Source organism: Corvus kubaryi, unplaced genomic scaffold, assembly GCF_017639235.1.
Source record: "Corvus kubaryi isolate FWS band 111438036 unplaced genomic scaffold, C.kubaryi_AGA036_p1.0 127, whole genome shotgun sequence".
In the NCBI taxonomy this organism is placed as follows: domain Eukaryota; kingdom Metazoa; phylum Chordata; class Aves; order Passeriformes; family Corvidae; genus Corvus; species Corvus kubaryi.
In genome coordinates, this window is record NW_024580662.1 from 559651 (window position 1) to 587389 (window position 27739).

The following is a 27739-nucleotide window of genomic DNA, read 5'->3' on the forward strand; positions in this document are numbered from 1 at the left end:
GATAATTTTAAATAAGAGACAGTCAGGAGATACTGCAAGAGCAGGATGCTCCTGTACTCCCTATAATGGGATGTAGTTTGCCTCAGATAACAATGCATGTTTATTCTTCTAAAAGCACAAATGACTGCTTCTCCCTGCCTGGTTTCCATGCCATTATTAGAGGGAAGTGCCTGCAGATAGAATTGATGGCTCTTCCAGGAATGGGCTCTGGGTGTTGGATGGCAGCAGCCTGAAGGATGTGCAATGGGAAGGGAAGGTTATCAGGGAGGGAGGGAATAACGGGAGATAATTCCACAGAGCTTTACTGGGGGAAGAATAATGGCTAGGAAGGAGGTTGAAAACACAAGAGGACCAGAGGACAGATTTTTATGAGTGGGAAGGAAAATTAAAAAGATTAATGGGAAGGTTGTCCTGACGAAAAACCTGCAGATTGTGAGGGAATCGCTGGTGGGCTGTCGGAGGGGAATGGATGGCTGGGGAGCAGAGGGCACAGGGAAAGGGCAGGGAACAAGGAGTGACTTTGAAAGAAGGAAATTAAAAATAAAGCAGGAGGAGAAGAATTAGTTCATCATTAGAGTGCGGACAGGAGGAAGAGGAGCCACAAGCAGAATGCCAGGAGGAGGGAAAAGGTGAAGAACTGCTTAAATGAAGATGGACATGGGAAAGAACAGAATAAAACAGGGCTTGGGGAATAAAAAGATGTTAACAGACAAAGCAGCACTGGACTTAAAAAGCAAGTCTGGACTCTTAGCTGGGAAAGATGCCTTACTTCCCATGTTGGTGCCATTGAACTCAGTGGTAGATTTAAATAAGTTATTGCAGAATCATTTAAGTTAGAAAAGCCCTCCCAGGCCATCAAGTCCAAGCTGTGCCTGATCCTCACCTTGTCCCCAGCCCAGAGCTCTGAGTGCCACATCCAGTCCTTCCCTGGACACCTCCAGGGATGGGGATTCCAAACCTCCCTGGGCAGCCCCTTCCAGTGCCCGACCACCCTTTCCATGTAGAAATTCCTCCTGAGAATTGTTGTTAGGTGTATGTGGGGCTGTCCAGTCATGAAGACACACTGGAAGATTCTCCAGTCTGAGCCCCATTCCTGTCCGTTGATCAGACAATTTACCTGCCTGGCAGACCGGGATCAAGCAGGAGAAGGCTTGGAAGGAATGAGCAGGTGAAATACCAGGATCAGCTGTGGAACAGAGCACCTGCTCTGGTCTGTGCTGCATTTCAGTCCTCTGCTGCTTTGGTGGAGTCACCCACAGTCAGGCAGGGCTCAGGGGTGGGCAAAGGGGCTCTCTCACAGGAGGGATTCCTCATTTCATGCCCCCTTCATGTCACTGATTCTGTCACAGATCTCAACCAGTGCCAGTGCTGAAAACATGGACAGAAATTCAAGTTCCAGCTTTATTTGAAATGCAAATTTGAAAATCCAAACTACTGGACTGCGGGCTCAGACACCCTCTTGCCATGGATTTTCTGTCATTTAATGTCCAGTTACAACAGAAGGAGCAGAGTAACTCCCCTGTCCCAGCCTTGCTGGCCATGACAGGGGAGGGTTGGTGGCTCTCCAGCTCTAGAGAGCCCAGAGCTGCCTCTGGTTGTGGTCTGACACGGGCAAGGGAAAGGCTGAGCATTAAAAAATCCCTGCCTGTTGTGTCTGGGGGCTGTGAATGTGGGCAATGATTTGAGAACCCTCTGGGCTCTGTCTGAGGTGCTGCCCTGAGCTGTGCCTGCCTTCCCCAGAGACAGCAGAGTTCTCATCCCTCTCCTGGGCACAGCATTTGCCGTGAGCTTGCTCCAGGCATCTCCCTGCTCAGAAGAAGTTTGCCCCTGGTTTGTATTTTTGAGACATCTCTTTTCCTTGCCTGCTGGTTTTAGTTAATTTCCTTTTTTTCATTCCACTGAAATCAGGTACTTTTTAAGCTTTCTGGTGCCTGAGAAGATGGTGTCTTCATTCCTTATCCTGGAGCTTTGATTGGAGGTGACCTTCAAGGACTTGCCCAAGCATATGGAAAGGCCCTGGCAGGGCAGGCTCTTACAGCCACATCTTGTAATCCCCAGATTTTGTAAGCCAGACCTTAAACTGCTGGATCTTAGTCCTGTGATGGCGAAAGTCAGGGTATTGGAATGTTACTAAAGGCTGGCAGAGGTTTTATTGCCTTGTGCAATGTCCATATAATCTGCTAAACAATTCAAACAGATTTGTGCTTCATGTTCATTACAGGTATTAGCTAAATTTAGACAGTTATTTATGACTTCTGTTCATTTAAGACAATAATGTACATTTGCCCATCTCAGGTAAAGTTCTAAAAATAATATTGACAATTAATATTTTCATCTTGTGGGTTTTCTCATCTCTAAAGGTATTTGCATATACTCTGACCAACCTGCTGCTGGTTAAACATGCCAGGAAACAGCAGTGTATAGAACTGCACTTTAATGTGAAAGATTCAACACTACCACTCTAAATTTGGCTGCTCCATCACAAGTGTTGATCTAAACAGGCCAAAGGGTTTTTCCCTGAGGAGGAAATACGGGATATTGCCATAGAAAAGCATCCAGACTGCAACAGTCTGTTGAGGGGATCTTGCTTGGCGGTTCTTTTTGATCACCAACAGCTAAAAATATATTAAGATTCCTAAATTTGGACCTATAAGAGAGAAAGCTGCTTCCATGAGAGAGGAGCTTGGATGTCTGCTGCCTTTCCTGCAGCCTTCTCAGCTGTTCCCGTGGGATCCCTTAAGGCTTTTGGGCTACACAGGACTGGAGCTGGAATATGAATACCTGGTACCAAGCTCCACAGCTGCTGAAGTGGTTCCACTTGGGTTCTGTTGTTTTCCTCTCTTCAGACTCCATGTAGCCTACAATAAATCCTTGTGAGATATGCAAAGAAATTGCTGTTACTGCTGCTGAAATCAAATAATGTGATGTGTTTAATTGCAGGTTCCATTGCAGCTCATCGAGAGTGTGGAGTGCCGGGATATATTCCAGCTTCATTTGACTTGCAAGGACTGCAAGGTTATAAGGTAGGAGAGGCTCAGTGTTAAAGGGGGGGGAAATTTGCCTTCCACGTGCCATGGGCAGCTGGGATGGTTCAAGGAAATGGGGTTTCTTACTTGATTTTCCTCAAAAGCTTTTTATTTTGTCTGATTTTTATACAAGGTGAGCTGTGTGTCTGATTGTTGTGATACAGGACAGCAGCAAACCTTGGTCTGAGCCCACGTGGCTGATCTTGGTTTTATTCTGACGTTAATTTTAGTCTCACTGTGTTTTCCCTGCTTTATAATCAGTTATCATGTATTATAGATCTATTGATAGATGCAAATCAATAGATACAGAAGTAGATAAAGCCACTGACACACATATTGGAGAAGTGTTTAATCAAGATTTGGGGTTTGGAGGCTTCATCCACGCTGCATTTTCAACACCCATGAGGGTACAGTCACTATCCTTGAGGCATGGTGACCTGCTGGCAAAGAAAGTGAGGGAATAAGGGAAAAGCAGGTGAGGAAAGCTCCAGGTGTGCAGCCAGCAGTTCCTCCTGGCTGCCCTTCTGCAGGCTCCAGACCTGAGCCAGGACTCTCTGAGCTGCCCAGCCTGAGCTACCCTTAGCTGGGTTGTTTTGGTTTTTTTTTACTTTTCTGCTGCAGAAATTAATTTTGATCTATGAACTTTAATTAAGAAGAAAGGAACATTTCTTTTTGATTAAATGTTTGCTGGCAATACCTTTTGTGTAATGAGAGGAGTCCCAGCCATCTCCGAGCACTCAGAATGTTTAACAGGTCAGCTGCTTCCTGAAAGGCTGTTTTTTTCACCAGGACTGATTTGACTTTAGAAGTAATACCTAGTTTAATTTGAATTCAATGTTTAACTTCCTCTTCACTTGTAGCTCTTGACATTTAAGAAAGTCACCTTTCCTCCCTACATTAATTTGTTATTTCCCTTCAATTGTAGAATGAATACAAATTGATTGTTTGTATTTTTGCCTTCCTTATCAATTTCCTCTCAAAATTGCATCTCCAAGACTGAGGACTTTGTGACGGTTGGTTGGGAGATGGTGAAGTTCGGGACTGAGACAGAGGATTTAGAACATATTCTTGTTCTTTTTCATGGGCAAACTTTGTATTTTGAGTAGTAGAATTCAAGTAAAGATAATACTTGTTATTTGCACCACTAACTTCAAAATAATTTAGAAAGAATTTAGGGTGAGATGTATCTTGCCTGAGTTTGAATATTTAATGGAGAGTTATCCAGTCTCAGCGAGTAGGCTGGGCTTGCTGTACAGTCAGTGATGGGAAAGAAATAAACCCCTCAGGCTGCAGTTCCTTACAACTCTTGGGAGATGTTGGACATGGCTTTTTCCTTCCACGTTGTGGCTCTGAGCTATTTGCAGGTAGGGGTGATAAATCTGCCCCGAGGGAGTGCAGATGCCATCATTAACCAGCAGCACTCGGACTGAGCTGAATGTAAATACTTGGGCAATATTTAATAACTATAAAATCTTGAAGAAAAATGTCAGAGCAAAATAAGTCACTGATTTATTTCCACCCTTTTACTCTAAAGAGTCCAGGAATCCTCTTTGAAAAGAAAAGCTAATGTAATTTTAATGCACTGCTTTAAAGGTTTGTTTCTCCTGTGCAGGGAATATTCTCTCTGCTTTTTGTTAGTCTGTAACATTGGGCAAAGCTCAGTCTGTGCTTCCCAACAAAGCCACAAAGAGAAGGGTTTGAAATGGACCTTAAAACCCATCTCGTTCCACCCCTGCCATGGGCAGGGACACCTCCCACTGTCCCAGGCTGCTCCAAGCCCCAATGTCCAGCCTGGCCTTGGACACTGCCAGGGATCCAGGGGCAGCCACAGCTGCTCTGGGCACCCTGTGCCAGGGCCTGCCCACCCTCCCAGGGAACAATTCCTTCCCAATATCCCATCCAGCCCTGCCCTCTGGCACTGGGAAGCCATTCCCTGTGTCCTGTCCCTCCATGCCTTGTCCCAAGTCCCTCTCCAGGTGAACACCCGCTGCTCTCCCAGCCTGTTCTTGTTTACAGGACTGTGGTTACAGTTATATTATGTAGATTATAATGTGTGGGATAGTTTTCTGAGTTTCCCCCTGATTCCAGCGGTGAGAAGGGGCTGTAACACATTCCTGTCTTTGACCTCAGTGATCTTTCCTGGGTTTCATAGGTAACACATGGAGAAATGTTCCCCTCATTCCTGGCAGGGCACTGTTATTCCCAGTCACAGAACGTTGCTGCTCAGTTAATCCTGACTTCCTAAATGTGTTTCCTTACTCATATCCCCAGGTTTCATTTTTACTTCCCATTAGAGTGCACATGGAAGCAGAACTAAGTTGTCAATAAGTTGTTCACCCTCACTTTGTGCTCTCACAGACCTTTTCATGCTCAGCCTGTCACCTTCTAGAGCGGCATCTCTTACTGAAAATCACCCATGGAATGTTTGTCTCTGGACAGGTGTCAGTTTTCCACCTTTGAGCAGTGTCAGGACTGGCTGAAGAGGCTGAACAATGCCATCCGCCCCCCGTCCAAGATCGAGGACCTGTTCTCCTTTGCCTACCACGCCTGGTGCATGGAGGTTTATGCCAGTGAAAAGGAGCAGCACGGGGACTTGTGTCGGCCAGGTATGTGGGAACACCTTTGGGATCACCAGAGCAGCACCTGGATATCCCCAGGGAGTTACTGGGGTGGATTGGATTCAGTCAGCCAGGTGTAACCATACCTTCATTCACCACAGCAGCAGCTTTCAGTCTAAACCATTTTGGGTTGATTGCCACGTTTTCTGTAACTGTCTGGAACAGTGATCTCCAAGATGGGTGTTGGAGAGGAGAAGGGAGCCCCTGAGCTGCTCCTGAGGTTCATTCACAGCCACAGGCAGTGATCTTTTTTAGTGGGATAGCATCCTTGCTGGAAAGCTTTAGAAGCCCACAAGTAAATAAGAGCTCAAACTTGGCGAGCTGGAGGTTGTAACACTTGTTTAAGAAATCTGATTTCCAGGCCCTCTGTGATCTCCTGTCAGTCACAATTCACTGCCTCAGGGAAGTGTCCCAGTTACCAGGCTGAAAGATGTTCCTGGGATTCTGTCCTGGTTGCTCTGGAGCTGGGCACAGGCTCTCATGTCTGTGGTGTCTGGGGAGGAGCAGGGATCACACAGTGGGAGGAGGAGCTCCCTGGTCGTGTTCCTGTTCACACACTTCATTAGCAGCTTCTGGAAAATGCCAAAAAACTCCTCAGAGCAGAGTTTCACACCCAGGGCTTTTCCCTCCTAACTAAATTAGGGAAATGGGAGCTAGCAGACCTGTGGAAGGCTTGCTGAGTCTCCTCTTCCTCGCTTCATGAGGAAGATTTCAGCCTAATGCTAGCTTAGGATAATCGTGGAATCACGGAATGGTTTGGATTGGAAGGGACCTTAGAGCCCATTTCATCCCACCCTCTGCCATGGGCAGGGACATCTTCCACTAGACCAGGATGCTCCAAGTCCACCCTGGCCTCAGACACTTGCAGGGATAAGAAGCAACATTTACCTTTTTATTAACTTCTACCAGTCAACTTTTGTTCTTGCAGCTCTGTCTATCAAATAATTTTCTTTAACATAACTTCATCTCCCTGTAGCTGCCTGTGGCTGGGGGTAGATGTTCTTCTTCAAACAGCTGGATTATAGCTGAAATAAATCAGTGTGAATGGAGTTGAAGAAGTCAATCCCAAGACATTGTCATTTCTCTTCTATGTCCAAGGAGCCCATTGTTTGCTAGATACAGACAAAAATACCAAAGTGCTTCAAAATCCATCCAAGTGTCAACAGAACACATTTTCTGGGAAAAATATGTTAGCAGTGTCTGTCGTAGAGATCCAGGCTGTGGCTCACAGAGTCAGCTTTAATAGGAAGCACAAGCCCACAAAATATCTAGCTTGCTTTTCCTGGCATTTTGAGAGTGGATTGGGATGCTTCTAAACATTATCAATGTTGGCTCAAAATGCCTCTTAAAATACCAGCAGTTCAGGAGGAATGGACTAAATGTTAAGGTTGGGGCTTCTTTCCAAGAGGAAAACCTGTGGCTTCACAGTAGCTAAAAATTAAGAGGGAAAAATCAAACAGAATATTTCATTTTCATGTAGTTTTATGTGTTTCTCTTAAAACCCACCAGGGCTGAGCAGTGTTGATTGGGGATATTTCCATTATTCTCATTTGCTATCCAAAAAAATCCTTAAGGATGTAGCACAAGTTTTAAGGAGCAGCTGATGGTGAAGCCCATCCTTGTGGTGCTCCAGCAAAAGGATTTGTGGGGTTTTTAAATTTAAAAAGTCACTGCCAAGAACAAACCTGACAGAGGTTGTTGCCTGGCTGGAGTGTGTTGTCCAATTTCACCTCTGCTCTTGACAAAGGATCTGTATAACACTGTAATTAATTAAGTCCTGTAATTAGGCTGCCATCTATATTCTTAATTTACCTATTTCTATTTATCTCTCATTGTTCTGTAACCTGGCATTAAAAATCATTCCAGACATGTGCATTTACATCTTGGAGTTAAATGTGTATCTACAGATAGCTGGGGGATTGAAAGACTTTAAGGGTTTTCTAAAATATTTAATGGAAAGATGTAATACTTAAAGCATTAATTTTTCAACAGATTTTTTCCCCCCTTGGGTGCTGCTCTGCCTCAGGATTTAATGATACAGTAATTTAAAGAGACAAGCAATGGATGGACTTTCAGAATCACTTATCTAGTGCTGCTCACATGCTCATTAAATTTAGCACTTCTCTTAGCCCTGGAAACTTGGAAATTTTGTCTCATTTTCCAGACTTTCTGTCTTCTTATCCTTTATTGCCACTGTATATTTTTCAATTGTATTTTGAGACTTTAAAAGAAAGTGTCTAGGAAATAAATGGGGCTCATTGCACTTCCTTTAATGTATTAATCCAGGAATTTGTGAGGCTCTTGTGACTGATCTATGTGTCAAACAATCATTTATGCATTTTACTTTCCTATCTGCACATGACTCATGGAGGAATAATGTCCAATTTACGATGGAAAACTGAGATGCAGGATAAATGACAGGACCTGCCTCCAGCCATACAGGAAAGCTGGAGCTGGAAATGCATATTCAATGGATTGTCCACGTTCCAGGGCACATTCCAGGTCTTCCCCTTTCACCAGAGCTTCACATTCTTCTTATTGATACCAAATTCTTCTGAACTTCTGACCATCCCACTTGGATTGCTGATGGATCTCAGTTCCTTTGTTGATGTCCTTGGTTCTGGTCTGCAGCATTGTTCTTTTTAATACGAATTTCCAGAAGTTGGTAATTTCAGGGAAAAACTCCTTGTTGGACTCTGGCATTTCTGGAGAGTTGGCCAGAGAGAGCCATCGATGCAATTGTCAAAATGAGGCTGTGAAATGCAGGTGGTGGGGTTGGACTGAGGGATGTGCTGGTTTTCTCTGTTTTGCAAAGCAGGAATCTTAATTCCTTATTTCCCATTCATTTTCTCCCTCTGCTCTGGATCCCCAGGAGAACATGTAACTTCCAGGTTTAAGAACGAAGTGGAGCGGATGGGGTTTGATATGAACAATGCCTGGAGGATTTCCAACATCAATGAGAAGTACAAGTGAGTGATGGGGCTGCTCCTCCACAGCCAAATTGCATCTCAAAACACTCAATTACTGAAACTTTTTTCAACTTCTGCAGTTCCAAAGAAGGGACAATCAGAATTAGGATTTTTTTGTTGGTTTATAGAAAAAATGTGCTCTTAATTTCTCAATGTTTTATTAGCTGCTACGGTTTTTTAGGCTTGGAAATACCAGATTTTGATGTGGCTTCTTAGAGAATAAGCATTCTAAGGGAGATCTTAAGTGAGCAAAGAATGGAGTTTGAACTTTTTAAAATATTTTTTTATAGTGTCTTGCTCTCTAACTTACTACAAAGACATGTATTTAAAAAAAAAAACCAAAACCAAACACGTTTGGAAGAGTTAAATTTGTGGATGAATAAGTAAGAGAAAACCCTTTCTGAGGTACTCAAAGTGCAGACAAAGTCCTCTTTAGGCTCTGGAGCAGGGGAAGGTGCTCTGTGACCTACAGCAGGGGGGACGGGGTGTTCTGGCTGATCCCTGGTCCTGCTCAGAGCAAACCCAGCTGGAACACTTTGTGATGGAGCAGTGTCAGTGCTCTGCCTGGGCAGGATAATGACTCACAGCTGGTGGTTGGTGTCCCTGCAGGAGGAATCTCTGCCTTGGCCTCTGGAAGAGGAGGGAAGGAGAAAGAGCCATCCCTCCGTATTTAATGCTGGAGAAGGGGGAGTTTATTAACATCCAGGGAAGCAGGAATTGGCAAAAGGGGCATCAGGTTCCTCCACAGCTGCTTTGTGCTCTCTGGGGGATCTGGAGCTGCTCCCTATCCCTGACTTTGCTCCCTTTCCCCACAGGCTGTGTGGCAGTTACCCCCAGGAGATCATCGTTCCCGCCTGGATCACGGATAAGGAGCTGGAGAGCGTGGCCAGCTTCCGCTCCTGGAAGCGCATCCCTGCCGTGGTGTACAGGTGAGGAGCAGCTGCAACAGCCTTCACCAGGCTGGAAACAGGCAGTCCTGACAGAGAAAAGCTGGAATAAGTCAAAACTGGGAATTTTGGGAGGTGCTCAGGCTGCTCTGGCTAAGGCAGACGCTCCACGTGCGCTCCGAGTGGGAATAATGGGTTGTATTTAGAATTCCAAACGCACACTGGAGGAGCACTCAGCATTTACATCTCCTGCAAATCATTCCTAGGGCAGTCACCCCAGTTAAGATTGATTTTTAAATTTTTTTAATATGAAAATGAAAAAATGGAAGGTGAAGACATCAGTGGAGAACTGATGAATGGCCCCCCTGGCTGGGTACTCTTTCAGCTTTTCCCTGACTCATCTGGCTAATTCTCAGACTGCAGTATAAACAAGGACAAATACCAAAATTACTTGAAGGAGATCTAAAACTCAAAGTAAAAATTAATGTACAGTTTAGCTCTATCTCCATATTTTAGATAGTTTTTGTTACACAGACCCTTCCTTAGATTGAGTCCAGCAATTCTTCATAATAAAACTGCTTGTCTGAGATACTGGGTTTTGGCAGCTTCTTCAGTGGAAAATCTATTTCAGCATCTGTTTTTTCAAATATTCTGGATTCTGTGGATATTCTGTGGCTGCCCCATGCCTGGAAGTGTCCAAGGCCAGGTTGGACAGGCCTTGGAGCAACCCCATTTAGTGGAAGGTGTCCCTCTTTGTGGCAGGGGATGGAATGAGATGAGCTTTAAGGTCTGTTCCCACCCAAACCATTCCAGGATCCTATAAACCTGTCACTTAATCCCGTGGCCCCTTCCCTGGGGTGGTTATCCTCCCATAAATCTTTAAAATCTTTTTAAAACATCAGATGACAAAGGGATTAAAAAGATAATGAATCTGATATTCCCTAAGCCTCAGCACCCATTCCCTGTGAACACAGAGAGCAGGAAAGTTGACAAATCCTTAGCCTGGGTCAGAGGAGCCAAGGGCAGGAGAGCTGTAGGCCACAAAACACTGTTTGCTGAGCTTAAGGGTTCTTGTTCTGTGAAAGCAGAACAAATTGGCTCATGGCAGCAAATTATCTTTAAATCCTCCTGTCTTTCCTCCTTTTCCTCCCAAACAACCAAGGGGTTTAGTGTGGTCTCTTTTGGAATGGTGAAGGAGTTGTTCCCTCCTCTGCTTAGCTCTGGGAAGGGGAGAAATGCTTTCCAGCATCTGCTGACTTTAAAAAACCTGTGTATCTTATTATTACAGTACTAAATGTGTGTATATAGATTATATTTATGTATAAAGGAGAAATGTGTGATTTATGTGTGGGTTTGGGTTCAGCTTTTGGGCCTTTTCTGCAGTTGTCACATCATTAGGGGACACCTCACCTTCAAACACTTCCCCAGGGCAGCATTCCCTCTCCTGTCATCACTGCACAGAAGGAAAGCACTTTGTTCTCATTCCTGGGAACACCTTGCATTCCAGGGATTTATAGAAGAGCAATTGAAAAGTCAAAAGACCACAGAGATGGAAATTGTTCTGTCCCCATGTTCAATTTTCTGCAGTTCTGCTGAGGCTCTGGGTGGTAAATCACATGTGGGGTTTCATTGCTGAGCTTCAAATCAGCGAGAGAAAAGTGTTTCTCTTTTTTGATTTCTTTTTTTTGTCCTTATCTTGACATTTAGTAATAGCTTTTTCAAGACATCCAGTTCATCAGTCTGGGCTCTAATAGAGCTCACAGCAGTGAGGGGAGGAGGATTTCTAGGTTGGACTGGGCTTGGAGCATTCTGCTCTAGGGGGAGGTGTCCCTGCCTGTGGCAGAGGCTGGAACAGGATGAGTTTTAAGGTACTTTCCCACCCATATCATTCCATGATTCTATGATTGGAATTCCATATATATTTATATATATGTATGTATATAGCCATAAACCCAGCTTTTTTTCTTACTTTTGGAGGAGTAAGGGCAAGAGCTTTTTCAACATTTTTCATCCATTGAAATTATTTTGGGACTTAACGATTTTAGTTTCATTATTGATCACATTACTAAACCTCTTTTCTCTTTACTTGAGGGGAAATAAAAGCAATCAGGATTTTTTTTAAATTAGTCCAATCACTTGTCTCAGATACAGAACGTTGGGACAGAGACCAGAGAGACACTGGCAAATTCACTGTCCCTGTGAAGCAGTCAAGGCTGAAAAGCCAAGCAGGCTGATTTGGAGACAAGCTCCAGGAATGCTCCACGGAGATTGGACTGGCAGGAGCCTTGCTTGCATTCAGTGATCGAATTCCTAGAGAAATCTCACACCCAGACCCTGCAGTTTTTCTTTCTGTTTCCAATTTTTTAAACCTTTTCACATATTTCATAGAGTCACTGAAACAGATTGGGTTGGAAGAGAGCTTACAGCTCATCTCATTCCACCCTCCTGCCATGGGCAGGGACACCTTCCACTATCCCACGCTGCTCCAAGCCCTGTCCAGCCTGGCCTTGGACACCTCCAGGGATCCAGGGGCAGCCACAGCCTCAACCTCTCTGGGAACAATAATTTATGTAGATAAATCTGGCTCCAGAAAATCAATGTCATGGAGAAGGCTCTTAGGATTTTTTGGGAGGACAATAGAGAGCCCTTCCTACCTTGTGGAAACAGCATCATGAGAGCCTCCCTGGAAGTTCTCTGTGTGGAAGTGTCCTTTAGCCTTGCACTGCTGAGGGTGAGCACCCACCCAGGCACCGGGATCCCGTGGCACACGGAAATTCTGTTCCTGCTTCTGAGTTACATCCCTGAACTGCAGCCGTGGGGTTTCCATTACAGGTGCTGGTAGTTCAGAAATGCAGTACAGGGAGCAATTCACCCTTCCTTAGTCCTCTTTGCTCTGTGGTTACTTGGGGGATTTATTGTACTCCGAGGTGGTTTGAACACGGGGAGGATGAAGCCTGTGCAGAGGTGTACGTGCATCCTGCAGCTCTACAACAGCTTGTAAAGGGCTTTAGAGTTACCTAATGCTGATTTACTCTTGCTTTCTTCAGGGGGATGCAAGTTTTTTTGTCTCTAGGGAATTTTCCATTGAGGTTTTGCTTTAAGTTTTTTGAATCGTTTTGGTTTGTTTTGTTCCTGAGCTCTGAGTGATGCCCTCTTATCCCAGCTCTGTCCCTGGGGACCTCAGCATCTCACTGGCTGTTCTTTATGCCTGTGGCCAGTCCAGTTGGAATGAGTGGGATTCCTCAGCCCTCCAGTATGCCCCTAAATAGAATTGCGTGCTGATTTCTGGTACCTCTGAACATGGCAGATTTGTGCAGGGCACTGGTGGGGCTGCACAGCCACCAACGAGCTCATCTCCTGGCCTAATGTGTCTTCATTATTTGTGGTACAATGCAAGGCAAGGACCTGGAGATGAAAATATAACTCTTTATGAACCTATGAAAATTATTCTGCAGCAGGTAGTCATGAAATCTGGGAGAACATATGGAAAAATAAATGAGCTGCTCTGTTCAAAATAGATTTCTTACACGTATAATGATGTTTTATTTTCTTTTATTTGTGCAAGCGTAGCGGGGAACTAGGTGGCCTTTCAGTGATTGGCATGTATTTTTTCCTGAACTAATTTGCTATAGGTAGAGCTGTTTGTGGAAGGCTATTAATTCCAGCAGAAATCCATTTCCCTGTGCCTGCAGTCGGCTGGCACCTGGTGTAAGAGCTGTGGCTTCGCATCGCTTTTCCTTCGCCTCGCTTAACGCAGCGTGTCAGTGCTTCCTCTAACTGAAGGCTTTTTATATGAAACAATTATAAAAGAGCTATGAAAAATACTTCAAACTGCGTATCCCAGCCTGTTTGATCACTTGAAGGCTCTGCACCATGGAGCCACGTCCCTGTGTTGCTGTTGGATGAGGAGCAGGAGGCGGCGGCGCCCACGCGGTGCCCGCGGGGACGCTGCGGAGGAGGTGCCGCGCAGCACCCGGGGGTGACAGCTCTGACAGTACAGCACAAACCAGCCTGTCACACCTCCAGAAACATCCATCAGAGTGCTCAGAGCCAAAAAGTCAACATTGGCTGCTTTGGGTGGGCTGGCTTCCTGTTCAGGGCTGAGACTGTTAAGATTTGCTTAAAGGTTAAGCTGACCCTCAGCACTCTGGGTTCCCTGATTAGAGGGAGTTGAACAGCTCCTGGCTGCCCTGAAGCTCAGGTGGGTGGTTTGTTTGCAGGAAGGTTCTAAAATCTTTTCCTGCATCATAACGTACAGGAACTGTAATTGGCATGTGCATGCTTTGGAAATGCAGGGTTCAGGTGGGATTCCTGGGTGAGGACAGCATTGCCTGGAGGCACCTGTGCTTGAAAAGCTGCTATTCCCAGAAATCCACCTGGGTGCTGGGCTCATCCAACAGTGTGGGCAGCAGGGGAGGGGGGAATTCTGCCCTCCTGCCCTGCTCAGGTGAGACCCCACCTGCAGAGCTGCCCCAGCCCTGGGGTCCAGCACAGGAAGCACCTGGAGCTGCTGGAGGAGTCCAGAGGAGGCCACGGAGCTGCTCCAAGGGCTGGAGCCCCTCTGCTCTGGAGCCAGGCTGGGAGAGCTGGAGGTGCTCACCTGGAGAGGAGAAGGCTCCAGGGAGAGCTCAGAGCCCCTTGCAGGGCCTGAAGGGGCTCCAGGAGAGCTGGAGAGGGACTGGGGACAAGGCATGGAGGGACAGGACACAGGGAATGGCTTCCCAGTGCCAGAGGGCAGGGCTGGATGGGAGATTGGGAAGGAATTGTTCCCTGGGAGGGTGGGCAGGCCCTGGCACAGGGTGCCCAGAGCAGCTGTGGCTGCCCCTGGATCCCTGGCAGTGCCCAAGGCCAGGCTGGACATTGGGGCTTGGGGCAGCCTGGGACAGTGGGAGGTGTCCCTGCCCATGGCAGGAACGGTGGAATGAGATGAGCTTCGAGATCCCTCGTAACCCAAACTGTTCTATGGTTCTTTGACTTAAATAGTGAAGAGCAGTGTGGATGAGTGCTGGGATATTTCAGCTGGGACATGAGGCAGGGATTAAACATTTTGAGATGCTCCAGAAGTTCTGTCTGTGCTGCTCTGGCCTCTCCACCTGCAGCTCTCTGTACCTGCAGCTGGACCTCCTTCCTCCAGGGCTGAGCTCCCTGAATTCAGGGTGCTGCTGGGCAAGGTCAGGGAAAAGGTTGTTCTGCCAGCTGCAAACACTTCGGTCACTGGGGAGTCACAGAGCTGGTGGCAGCAGGGGGATGTGCCAGCACAAAGGCAGTGAGTGGAATTACTGTGATAATACATTTCAGTCCTCTTTTTATAACAGATTATAGGGAAGACTCCTCAAATCTTTTTGAGTGTGTTTGCAATGGTTCAATAAGTTTTAATTATTCCAGATCTGTTCTTTATGTGTAGTACAAGAAGCCAGGTCAGATTTAAGGAAATAACTACTGATTCCCTAGACATGTAAAATAAAATTCTTTTTGAATGTCACCTCCTGGGAGATGAGAGCCATGTCCAGGTTAGGGTGTTTTCAGTTTTCCCTCATCCATGTTGAATTCCTCTCTCATGCCTCATCTGCTGTTCCAAAACACTCCCCAGCTTTCACTGGCTAACAGGCCACAATACTGAGCAAGAAGATGCTTTGCTTTCTCTTCCTGACCTTGCTTTGACTTTCACCTGTCAGTGACTGCAGTCACAGCCATCATTCTGAAGGGAAGCTGGAACCCAGCTTGGGGATAACTGCTGAACGATGGTTCCTGGTGGGAGTGAAGCTTCTGGAGCACACCACTGTAATTTTTGTGCCTTCTGTGCTCTTTATCCTGACTGTAAACTCTGTATTCCCTCTGTTTGCAGGCACCAGAGCAATGGGGCAGTGATCTCCCGCTGCGGCCAGCCCGAGGTGAGCTGGTGGGGCTGGAGGAACGCCGACGATGAGCACCTGGTCCAGTCCGTAGCCAAAGCCTGTGCCTCAGACTCCAGGTCCAACAGTAACAAGTTAATGAATGGGAATTGTTCCAGAGATTTCTCCAACGGAGGGGACCTCTCTGATGTAGAATTCGGTAAGGCTGTCACCGTTGCTTTTCTGTAGAGGGCAGAGCTTTATGTACAAGTGAAATCTCCGGTGCTGTAACAGATTGAATCTGTTGTATTTAGTCCCAGTTCTCGTTGTGGGACTGAGTGAATCATGCTGTAACCAATGTCAGAAGGATCCTCTGAGCTCTTCACCCATTTCCTCCTCCCCAGACTCCTCCATCTCCAATGCCTCAGGAGCAGAGAGTTTGGCAATCCAGCCACAGAAGCTTTTGATCCTGGACGCGCGATCTTACGCAGCAGCCGTGGCCAACAGAGCCAAGGGGGGTGGCTGTGAGTGCCCAGGTGAGCAACATTCCTCCTCGGTTTTCCAGTAAATCAGTCAAAGGGATTTGCTCAGATGTAATTGCCCTGACACCCTTCAGTACTGCCTGTACACTGCTCATCGGTCTGAACGTTCTGGATCATGGCAGCCCGCACCCAGCCCTTCAAAGGGCAGGTTTAGCTGTTAATTAGTCTGTTCTCAGGCCATTAACCCAGCTGGCAACAGTGCTCAGCAAATGCTGAACCCTGTGGAATCTGCTGAAGAGCTTTCCCTTGCTGAGTCAGATGTATAAACTAGAGAGAGACAAAGGTGTCCGGTGTGCTCATGTCTAAAACCCCTGAACTTGTAAAACCCACTGACTGCAGAGGAGAAAAACACTCTAGAATGGTTGTGCAAAATACAACTTCTCAGCAATTTTCCTAAAGCTGAAGCATTTTTCAGTATTTATATCATAGCAGCTGCAATCCTGCCTCACCTTGCATGTGTAATACAGTTGCAACACCACTTTCTGTGTTCTTTGGCACTTGTGAATTGGTGGTTTTATAAACAAGGTATTATTTATGGTCACTGTTGGGTATGAATGCAGCCTGTAAAAATTCCATGGGTGGAGAAACTGGAAAAAAATCCCAGACAGAAAAACTGGAGATAAGATAACGAAAGCTCTTTTGACCATTTATTTTTGTTTTGATCTTTGCTGCAGTAGCTGCATTTTGATTTGTAACCACCAGTAAAAAAAAAGGAAGTTTCCATTTGCCTCAAAACTGCTAATTCATTCTTCATCAGAGAATAAAATTTCAAAACACAAAAGCAGAGTATACAGGAAGTTTGATTTTCTTCCTGTATATTGGTTCTTTAATTCTGTGGAGAAGGTTTTCAAGCAGCTTGTCACCTTCAATGAAACCTGTACTGCTTTTTGCTGCCAAGTTTTCTGCAGGTGTTGCCAGGTTTGCTTCATTCTCTGTATAAAACCAGCTCATTTATGCTGTGCTTTATTTTAGATATAATACAGTAAAAATACAAACAACTCTGAAGTTGTCTGATACTGTCTGAGGCTGCTCCTGGAGTTACAGTCTCTCGTTGTGTTTGGCCCAGCATTTGTTGGGCTGATAAAGAGTTGGGAAATGGAACGATACAAAACATCAGAGACTCCTGAATTTTCTTGTGCAAGCACTCAGTATCCCAGATTGTGAATCCGGATTATTTTTCTCCAGTAGAAATGGTCGTTTTAGTTATTGTGTGCTCATTCTTGTGCAGACTGAAGCATCACAGCAGAGGGAAGACTAAATCCAGGAAAAGCTACTCAATGGGTATTTTCTGGCCCTCTTTAGGTCTTTCCAGGCCTCCAGTGTTGCTTGAGCACATCCAAAGTAATTCCATGTATCTTCTGCTTTCCTGAGCTCCCAGGATTTCTCATATGTGTGATCCCTCCTCATACCATTCCCCTCAGAAGAAAGCAGTGGATGGAGCAACCTTTTGGCCTTTTTGAATGCTTAGGAAAAGGAATCTGTAATCTGTATAACTTACATCCTTAAATTACCACTTAACTATTACTTGTGTTTCACATCTATTGTCCTTTTACATCTCAGTTTTTTTACAAACATTCTGGCACCTGGAGCACAGCAATATCCCTATTCCCATAGGTTTGCACTCTGCTTTTTGTAACCTGAAGTGAAACATTTGAAATAAATACAGCAGGACTTTGCTAAATGCTTCCTGTTTTGCTGGGCTGTGGAATCATGTCTGGAATACCCAGTGAGCTCTGAGGACTTAGGGAATCTTCGTAAACAAATTATTTCATCTGCCCACAGCAACAGGGGTTTGTTTTTATGAAAAATCTCCTTTTAGCAAGGCAGTTGTTACTTTCTTCCCTCTTGCTCTTTCCCTGCAGAATATTACCCAAACTGTGAAGTAGTGTTCATGGGGATGGCAAACATCCATTCCATCCGCAAGAGCTTCCAGTCGCTGCGTCTGCTCTGCACACAAATGCCAGACCCAGGAAAGTAAGTGGAAGTTTGGGGGTTTGGGCCTTTGGTTCCATGTTTCTGCAGCCACATTCTTCTGCTGATGATCTGGAAATTGAAATTCAGTGGATTTTCCCTTGGTAATAATGCTAAGCTATGTTTTTCCATTTTTGTGGAAGTCATTGGTTTATTCTGATTGAAGTGAACCTAGAAGATTAGTTCTGAAATTAGAGCGTAACCTTGAATATTGATACCAGAATGTTGTTTCTTCTGGTGGGCTTCTGAGCACTTAGACTGATCTGCTATTCCCAGCTCTTTAATCCTCACCGTTGGCTCTCATTTGGAAAATTCTGGTGGTGTTCCACGTACTTCACTCCTTTATAGTGTCATTTCAGGATATTTCATGATATTTCATACCCGTCCAGTGGTGTGGGGTAACTACCATGTAACAGCCCATCACCTGGGGAGCTTCTGAGCTTGGGTCCTTGCTGTAGTTATCCCAGTCCTGTTTTCCCTCCCACTTCCCTGCATTTGCTGCTAAAGCCTTCCATGGTTTCAAAGTACATCCAAACCTTCAGCTCATCCCAGAGAATGGCAGTTCCTTGGGTTGGCTACATGGCTTTGCTGCTTCCACCTCTTGGAAAGCGCTAACAAGACACAACTGAAAAATACTCCAGGGTGACACTCACAGCTTATTAAAACAGGAGCTTTGCCATGATAAACTCAGACATCCAAACCTGAAAGCATTTTAAAAGAGCAAAAACTGTCTTGCCTGGTTTCCCTCTAGTTGGCTGTCAGCTCTGGAGAGCACCAAGTGGCTGCAGCACCTGTCAGTGCTCCTGAAATCCGCGCTGCTCGTGGTGCACGCCGTGGACCGGGACCAGCGGCCGGTGCTGGTTCACTGCTCCGACGGCTGGGACCGCACCCCCCAGATCGTGGCCCTGGCCAAGCTCCTGCTGGACCCCTACTACAGGACCACAGAGGTGGGTAAAGCAGCTGGGAGTGGTTGGGGTCTTTGGAGTGAGCCTGTCTGTGAATGATTTCAGGTTTCTCCGCTGGCAAAGGCACTGAAGCTGGCAGGAGTTTATCACCCACAGTCTGCAGTTACACACAGGTGTAGGTGCCTCTGTAACTCAGGAGTAGCTCACATTCCCTCTGCTGCAGCTGCACGGTCACAGTCTGTGCTTCCCTGTATTAAGTTTAGGAATATGGAGTACAAAGTGCTGCAATTGCAGCTTCTGCTGCACCCCTGCAGCTTCTCAGCCTTCCTCTTTGCTGGATTTCCCGACTGCATGGTTTTCCAGTTTCACATTTTCATTGCTCTCTGTCACTTACATTTCTCCTCATTTTCCCCCCTTCCATCACCTCAGCACCGTGGGATGTGTGCTGGCTGGGCTTCATCTGCCAGCCCACGGGCAAGATGCCTTTGTTGTCCAGAACAGAATTCTGTGTCTGAACGCTGCTGTGAGCTGCTGCTTAAAGCCTCACACACACAAGGACCAGAGGCTGGAACTGCCTTTTGTATGGAAGTGTGAAAACTTCCTGGATCCTTTTCCACGTGGATTCTAGAAGCTGGCATCCATCAGGCAAAACGTGCTGCTCTGGCCTGGGCACAGGATCTGCTCCTGGTCCTCCAAAGGGTGCTGTCCTTCCTGCTTGGAGAGCAGAGTTGTGCTGTGCACACCCTGGGGCTTCCCTGTCACCCAGAGCAAACCATAAACTGTAGCTGTCTGTACCAGGATCAGAAACATTGAGGAAAATGAATTTTCAGCACTGTCAGATTTAAAGCTTTTCAGCTGCCAGCCATTATTTTGGCTTTAATCACAGCCATTATTTTGGCTCTAATCACAGCCTTTGACTCAATAAACATTCTCTACAATTTTTCTTTCCACTAAGAACCAAAACCTTCCTGCCCCGTGATGGATTTCAGGTCCTGCGAGAGACAGTGTGACATTCAGCTGCTCACCCAGGCACTGTTTGGGAGTGTTCTTTGCCCTTTTCATGAAAAATCACTCAAGTGAACCTTTAATCAACTTTGTGACTGGTGTACACACAGACAAGCACCTGCTCTCCCTGAGCTTGGATGTCCTGTTGTGGATGGATGATTTTCTTTCCTGACAGATGGATCTGACCATCATTTTCAAGGAAAGTTTTCATATGACTTGTCCAGCTATTGGACACCATGATCCAGAAGCTTTGGCAAGATGAAGTTCCTACTTGTCACTGCCTGGGTGAGATAGGGCTCATATCAGGATGCTCCCTGCCAGTCACTGATTCCCTTTCCCGTTCATGTCGTTTGGGATTCCATATCTGTCCTAATTTCATTGCAGAGCACAGAGGCATGAGGGAAAGCAGTAAAGAGAAGTAATGAGCCCAGTGCTGAGGGGAAATAGGAGAGAGGACACAGCCATTCCCACAAGTCTCAGACCATCTCAGAAAACTGAACCAAAGAAAAACAGGAATTCTTCATCTGTCCTCTCCTTCCTGCAGGGTTTCCAGGTACTAGTGGAGACGGAGTGGCTGGATTTTGGCCACAAGTTTGCAGATCGCTGCGGCCACGGGGAGAATTCAGATGACCTCAATGAGCGCTGCCCAGTGTTTCTGCAGTGGCTGGACTGTGTCCATCAGCTCCAGAGGCAGTTCCCCTGCTCCTTCGAGTTTAACGAAGCATTCCTTGTGAGTTGAGAGATTGCTGCTTTATAGACTGCTGTTAAACACTGCTGGAAAGCCCAGGGTGGGGATTTTCCCATCTTTCTGTGACATTCTGTGTCCAAGGCCAGGTTGGATGGGGGTTGGAACAACCTGGGATAGTGGAAGGTGTCCCTGCCCATGGCAGGGGTGGGTTGAGATGGGCTTTGAAGTCCCTTCCCAGCCAAACCATTCCATTATTTTATATATATGTATATATATATATGAGTATATTCTATATATGCTTTCACCTGATGAAGGGAACAGGAAAGCTGCCAGGATGCAGTGGACAGAAGCACTTGTGTAACCCACGGGGTCTGTTCACTCTTAAAAGCAGGACCCTCAAGGACTTGTTTTAGACTTTAAAAGACATAGATGATGTGAATTGAATAGTCTCACCTAAGAGGTGTAAAACATCCACACAGCCTGAAAAAATCCTTCCCACAGCCAATGCAAACTCCCTCATGCTTTGATCTTGTTTTGACTTGGATACTCCTCCTCTAAAAACAACCTGCTCCATTCATTTTTTTTCAGTTTCTTTGCTGAAAATGTGTAGGGTATAGGAGCTGTGCTTACCTTCTTTGGAAGCAGACAGCATTCCTATTAGGAATTCACCCAAGATGGTCCAAGTCAGTTCTCAGATCTCTGGGGAAGCGGCAGTCATGGGCTGCAGGACCAGTAATCTGAAGAGCAGAAGTTTTTATGAAGTGTCTGATCCACTAAGAGATTTAAGGCACATTCCTGTGATTGTGGCTGGCTGGAATTACCACTTGCCAGCTCAGCCATGTAACTGAGTCCATGTACAGTCCCCGAGTAGCTCAGTTGTGAAATGAGATACAACAGGTAGTAACTGGCTTCACAGCACACTGCTAATCTCCATGGGCTGGGAGAGAACATACCCGTGATGTGCTGGCCTTTGTAGAGTGAACCCCTAATTTATCACAGTAGTGAAGTACTTGTCTTCATTTAAACATCTGAATAATCCCAAGGAAGTCATTGATATGCCTAAAGTTAAGCTGGCATTTGTTAGGCTGGGCCCACAGCATGGAGTGATTAATGAGCAGCATTTCTGTGCTGCATGAATGTTTTGTAGCAGAGGAATGATGATTCTGCTTTGCCGGGCCTGCAGGGCAATGAGTTTGTATCAACATGACTTGATCAGGAACAAATATTTTGTCTTTCTATGTTACATTTTTCCTGAATTTCTTCCATTATGATTTTAGAAGATTCCGCTCCCCTTGCATTCCTTTGCAATTGGTTTGTAAGGAAATATGCGAAAAATGCTGTGGATTGGTGTGGCAGCCCTGGCGAGGGGTTTGGCCCTGGGCAGGGAGGGTGAGGCTGATCCCTTGTGCCAGCTGACACTGTGTGTGTGTGTGTGGCTCTGTGCAGGTGAAGTTGGTGCAGCACACCTACTCCTGCCTCTTTGGAACATTCCTGTGCAACAATGCGAAAGAGAGAGGAGAGAAACACACTCAGGAACGGACCTGCTCCGTCTGGTCTTTGCTGCGGGCAGCAAACAAAGCCTTCAAAAACCTGCTCTACTCCTCCCAATCGGAATCTGTATGTATCCCAACCCCTTCCTGTGGGAGAGTCCTGGGGTCTCCCCTAAACAGCATCCCCCAAAAGGGGGGTCCCTTGAGAAACACCCCAGCAGTGGGACATGGTGACCTGGGGTTCAACCACAGCTGAGGTGGTGGCTGCCCCATCCCTGGAGGTGTCCAAGGCCAGGTTGGACGGGGCTTGGAGCAACCTGGGATAGTGGAAGGTGTCTCTGCCCATGGCAGGGGTGGCACTGGATGAGCTTTGGGGTCCCTTCCAGCCCAAACCCTTGTGTGTTTCTCTGAACTGTCACCATGGACAGAAAGGTGATTCCAGACCAGCTCAGCTCTCCCTGACATTCACCTTAAAACACCCAGCTCAGGCTGATGTTTGAAGTGTTGGGTTAATTTTGCTGATATTTGAGGAATGTCAAATGCTGCCTCAGAAATTTCTCTGTGCTGGAAATGTGCTTTCTGGGACTAAATATTTTATTTTTTTGTAACAGAAAACATTTCAGTGTTTGATAAATAGACCTCTCTGGAGAACTAGCTGTGTCAGAGGAGTGACACAAAATTGCCTGCAAACCTAGACACTGTGTTTAAATTCATCTTAAATCTAAACAGAGAAAGTGGCTCATATTATTTAGTGTATCTTTGTTTCTCTTGATACCTTCAGGTTTTTAGTTTGGCTCCTTCATGGTAGGAGCTCCCTGAAGGTTCTGGGAGTGGGCTCAGTTGTGTGTTTGATACAAGGTCATGTGAGGGATTCAGGGGTGCAGAGCACAGGCAAGACAGCAAACACCAAATGACATCATGGTTAGGATTGCATGGCCTTGTATAAATATTTAAACCCTTTTTATTTATGGAAGTATCAGATGTCATAAACTGAACTGTAAGGACTGTGCAGTGGCTGTGCACATGACAGATGTGGCTTGCAGTTGTTTCTTAGAGCAAATTTAAACCCTGGCTAAGTAGGAAGGAGTTTTGTGCCCGCAGTGGTTGTAAAAAGGTGGATTTTCTACTCCCTGAGCCCTTCTTGGCTGTTTGTGCCCTGGCTCTGGGCTCTCACTGCAACGAGCCCTTGGAGCCTTCCCACCTGACACTTGTGAGGAGAGTGTGTGAGGCAGAGCAGACACAGCCTAGGGGGATCTTAAAGCTATGGATGGATCTAAATTTCCCTGAAAATGCCAGGAAAGCATAGAGAGGGCTCTCACAGTGGCTGTGTGGACAGGTCTGTCCTTGGGCTGCCCTTCTGTGCTCTATCCCACTTGGCCCCTGTTCTCAGGAAATACTCACAAGGACACTCCTTCTGCACGTGGGAGTTTGGGTAATTTCCTGTCTTGGGTTCATCTGCTTGTGGTTTTATTTCAGGCTTTAAAAGATGCCTCTGGTGCAGCCACATCTCTTACACAGCACGAGTTAAGAGCAGCAGCCACCCCTCAGCCCTTGCCCTGCTCAGTGCCAGGGGAGCAGGGTGTTCAGACAATCACCAAATACCCTCATTTAGGAAGGGACCCACAGGGATCATCTAGTCCAAGGGACCCACAGGGATCATCCAGTCCAACCCCTGGCCCTGCACAGACACTCCAAAATCCTACTCTGTGCCTGACAGTGGTACCCAAACGCTCCTGAAGCTCTGGTAGCCTCGGGGCTGTGACCATTCCCTGGGGAGCCTGGGCAGTGCCTGTCTGGTGGAGCAGACTGTTCCTCTGCCATTGCCTGCTTTTCCATGGGAAAGTTGCTTGGAAAAGAGTGGAATTGCTAGAGCGAGCCCAGGTGTTTTTAAAGTAAAACAGAAATGACATTCCACAATGAAGGAATCCCTTTTAAGAGCAAGCTGTCTCTTCAAAGAACTTCTGCATGTACTCAGTATGTACCCGTGAGTGCCTCTGCTGGAGCCAGGGTGGGCTCTGGTGGATTGGGGTCCATGGATGAGTGCAGCTCCCTCTGGCACGGGGTAACACAACACCCAAGGGAACCTCAGCACTCACAACGAGCCACTGGATTCCATGAGTTGTGAAGGTGTAGAATCACAGAGAGCTCACTGCAGGAGTTCATTCAGGAGGAGCTGAAGGCCAGCATTGTTCTGCCTCTGACAGAAAAGGTCACTCTAGCCCCGAGTGTGGCTGATGAAATGCTGTCACCGGCCCTTGGTGTGGGCTTGACATGTCCCAGCTGAGACCTGCCCAGTGAACTGCCACCCTCAAAGCTGAACTTCTGCTGGGAGCCAGCAGCTGACCCTTCCCGTGTGCTCCCCTGCCAGGTGCTGTATCCCGTGTGCCATGTGCGGAACTTGATGCTCTGGAGCGCTGTTTACCTGCCCTGCTCCTCCCCCTCCACGCCCGCTGACGACACCTGTGCCCCGTACCCTGTGCCAGGCTCTAGCCCCGAAGAGCAGCCTCTGGGCAGGTGAGCCTAGAGCCCAGAAATCCCGTCCTGTGAAGTAAGATCAACAGAGAATATCGGGGGATATGGAAGGAAAATGCTTGGGTGGGAGGGCAGGATTTCTCCTGGGTGTATTGGTGGGACTGTGGGACTGAGCTGCCCAAGCACAGCCTGTCTGCGGGGTGGGTTTGGAAGCTGTCACGTTTCAGGGCTGACAGCGTGGCAGAGAGAAGCTGGGCAAATAAAGTTAAGGTCTGGGTGTCCCATAGCCACAGAGAATTCCTTCTATCCTTGTGGGATATTAGCTTTCATTGGTTATCTTGAATTTGAGTTCCTTTTCAGTGTTGCATAACCATTTCTTTGCTTTTTGTACAATGAGCACATGTTAATTAGGAGGTGTGACCGGGCTGTAAGCATTGGGGCTTGCTGGTAAAGGGATTAATCTGGGAATGTTTGAAGTCTGGTTGAACGTATTTTCCTGATGGCAAACAAAGGAAGTACTGAAGCAGCTCTGCACTGCAGATGGTTGGAATGTGCTCCTGGATAATACTTCCCACAAGTCCTTTAGCTGGCAGATTGTTACTGTCCTAATCAAGGGGCTGGTTTTAAATCACAGTAGCTCAATGTTTATGAAAACATCCTCTGACTTGGGAGTGGGATTGTTTGTCCCCCTGCAGGTTACCAAAGACAAGATCCTTCGACAATCTGACGACAGCCTGTGACAGCAGCGTGCCTACAACCAACCGCCGGAGCAGCGACCCCAGCCTCAACGAGAAGTGGCAGGAGCACCGCCGCTCCCTGGAGCTCAGCAGCCTGGGCCCCCCTGGGGACGACCCCTTTGAGGGGGACGGGCTGGGCAGGCAGGGCAGGGCCCCCGTGGGGGCAGAGCTCTCTGTGGCAGCCGGGGTGGCAGAGGGACAGATGGAGAACATTCTGCAGGAGGCCACTAAAGATGATGTTGGGCTGGAGGAGCACTTGAGGGGTGGCCTGGAGGCAGCAGGGAAAGGGGATGAGGTTGGCCTGGATAAGGAGAAGAGAGCTGACAATCTGTGTGGGGAAAAGGCCGAGGCGGATACAGGTATCGTAATGAACAATCCCACACCCACCCCACACCCGGCCTCACGTGGTGCTTCGGAGCTCAAAGGACAACAGGATGAGCACAGCGACCCCAGCAGCACTCTCCAGAAGGCACCTCTGGGAAGAGGAGTGCAGGCTGTTCCTGCTGAGGGCTCCGGAAACAGAGATGCTCCAAACAACCCGGAGGAAGAAGGCGTTGGGAAAGGCGAGGAAGTGGAGAGCCCGTACGGCACGGCCCAGGCCGGCCTGGCCTTCCCTCTGACAGCCCTGCCGGAGGCGAGGACATCCAACATCGAGAGCTCCACGGAAACCGTAACGGAGACTGAAGCAAAGCCCGAGCTCACGCCCAGGGCTCCGTGCCACAGACCTCACCCCTTCGACAACAGCGCTGACGAGCTGTCCCGAACTCTGGAGAACAGGCCGGAGGGGGAGTGCATGATAGAGCTCCAAAAACTGGGATCAAGAATGCATAGGACTTCTAGTAGCAACGCCACACACCTCCCGATGCCTTCCCCTTGTGCCTTGCCTCTAGCAGACCGCAAAGATGAGGTGGTGTGTAACGGGGAGCTGGAGCCGGAGAACAAACTGGCAGAGAAACCCGCGGGATTCACGGCCCCGAAATTCCCCGCCACCAACGGACACTGCGTCAACGGCGAGGATGGGCGGATCAAGGCCTCGCTGAGCCGGCAGATGTCCATGGCCAGCTGCAGCTCTGCCCAGCTCCACCTGAGGAACTTGCACCAGAAATGGATGTTCAGCCAGCTCGGGAAGCAGCCGGCCGGCAGCCCGGACCAGCCGGCCCGCAGCCACCTGGACGACGACGGGATGCCCGTCTACAGCGACGTCATCCAGCAGCGCCTGCGCCAGATCGAGACGGGCCATCAGCAGGAGGTGGAGACCCTCAAGAAGCAGGTGCAGGAGCTGAAGAGCCGCCTGGAGAGCCAGCTCCTCAACAGCTCCCTGCGGCTCAACGGCAACTACGGCGACGAAGTGGTGAGTGAGCGTCACCGGGCCGAGCTGAGCTCACCCTGCCCTCAGCTCCTGCCTCACGGCTCAGGGCGTGACTTTTGGGCTCTTACAGACCTCTCCAGGTCATCCTGAGGAGGGCAAACACTGCCTGAGTACCTGATACTGGCAGATATTGATGATTGATACTGTCACTGGACTTCAGTTTAAGCAGAAAGGTTTATTTTGGGATGGGTGTTGCACAGCAGCTCACACTTGCCTGGCCGTACCTAAACACCTTCCCTGGCCTCAGTAAAACCAACCAAACCCCTGGTTTACCAAACCTCAGTAAAACCAACCAAACTCTTGGTTTACTGCTGTCTTCATGTAGGGCAAAGATATTTTCCTGTGCCATTTTTGGGACAGCAGCATAGGATGATCCCTTAGTTCTCTGCAGGTTCCAGCTGCAGTGGCAGCTCTGGGAGCTCAAACCCATCAGGGTCACCCCATCCTTTTCAGGTGCTCCAGGCTCACTGACTGGAATAAATTTCTGGAATTCTAAATTAACTGGAACAAATTACCTGAGCTTTTGTGGCAGCTGTATTTCAACAAGGCTTTTTCTCTCAACAAATTAAGAATTCTAAGGGAGCTTTTAAACCATTTGTGATTTTATTTGGAAGTGTTTAAAGTTGTAAAAGTAGAGACTTTTGTAGAGAATTGTGCTTTCCTGTGGGTTTGAGCACTTGCCTGTAATTTCTGAGGCTGTTGCAACACCCATCAGAAATTCCTTTTCCTACATGGTTTATATGCCTGCAAAATTGGGAAAAAAAAAATATTTATAGGAGGTTCCCAACTTCTGTTTGTTGAATTCACTGTTTAGAAGTGGCAGAGGTGCTGGATAGTCCCAGGTACGTTTGTTGTGAAAAATCCTTGGAGCCTTCTTGGCTCTTCCCATTGGAGATGCAGCACAAGGTGCTCATTGGGCTCAGTGTCACTGCTAAAAGCTTGAATTCCTTGGAGAAATTGGGTGCTTTGGCTTAATGGATTCTGCTCCCATTTTTTTAAGGGCCTTCGGAAGCTGCAGTGTAGGGCTGGCAGTGCCTCCAGAAAATTCCCTGGTTTTAAGGACCTGATCTCTACCTTGTGCCTCTTGGGAGTTGCAGGTTTTTGTCTGGAACTCCAGGACTGCCATTCCTCAGGCACAAAAATACATGAACTCAAGATTTCTTGCTATTTTGATATATTTTAAGGGCTGGCTGAGTTTTAATTGAGTTAAAATCCACCTCTACCTGGAT

At 47.2% G+C, this 27739-nt stretch overlaps 1 protein-coding gene across 13 annotated transcripts in view; it reads left to right on the forward strand.

The window, feature by feature from the left end:
• MTMR3 (myotubularin related protein 3) overlaps window positions 1-27739 on the forward strand; it is a 74637-nt gene that overhangs the window by 40478 nt on the left and 6420 nt on the right. For 12 of the 13 annotated variants that reach the window (XM_042023408.1, XM_042023432.1, XM_042023417.1 and 9 more), the window contains 12 exons: window positions 2941-3023; window positions 5466-5632; window positions 8517-8613; window positions 9429-9542; window positions 15346-15551; window positions 15736-15867; window positions 17736-17847; window positions 18596-18791; window positions 20299-20484; window positions 21889-22059; window positions 24301-24446; window positions 25100-26492. In XM_042023408.1, coding sequence (XP_041879342.1) covers window positions 2941-3023; window positions 5466-5632; window positions 8517-8613; window positions 9429-9542; window positions 15346-15551; window positions 15736-15867; window positions 17736-17847; window positions 18596-18791; window positions 20299-20484; window positions 21889-22059; window positions 24301-24446; window positions 25100-26492 — 3003 coding nt within the window. The remainder of the gene's footprint in view (window positions 1-2940; window positions 3024-5465; window positions 5633-8516; window positions 8614-9428; window positions 9543-15345; window positions 15552-15735; window positions 15868-17735; window positions 17848-18595; window positions 18792-20298; window positions 20485-21888; window positions 22060-24300; window positions 24447-25099; window positions 26493-27739) is intronic. The other variant, XM_042023386.1, reaches the window with a different exon arrangement.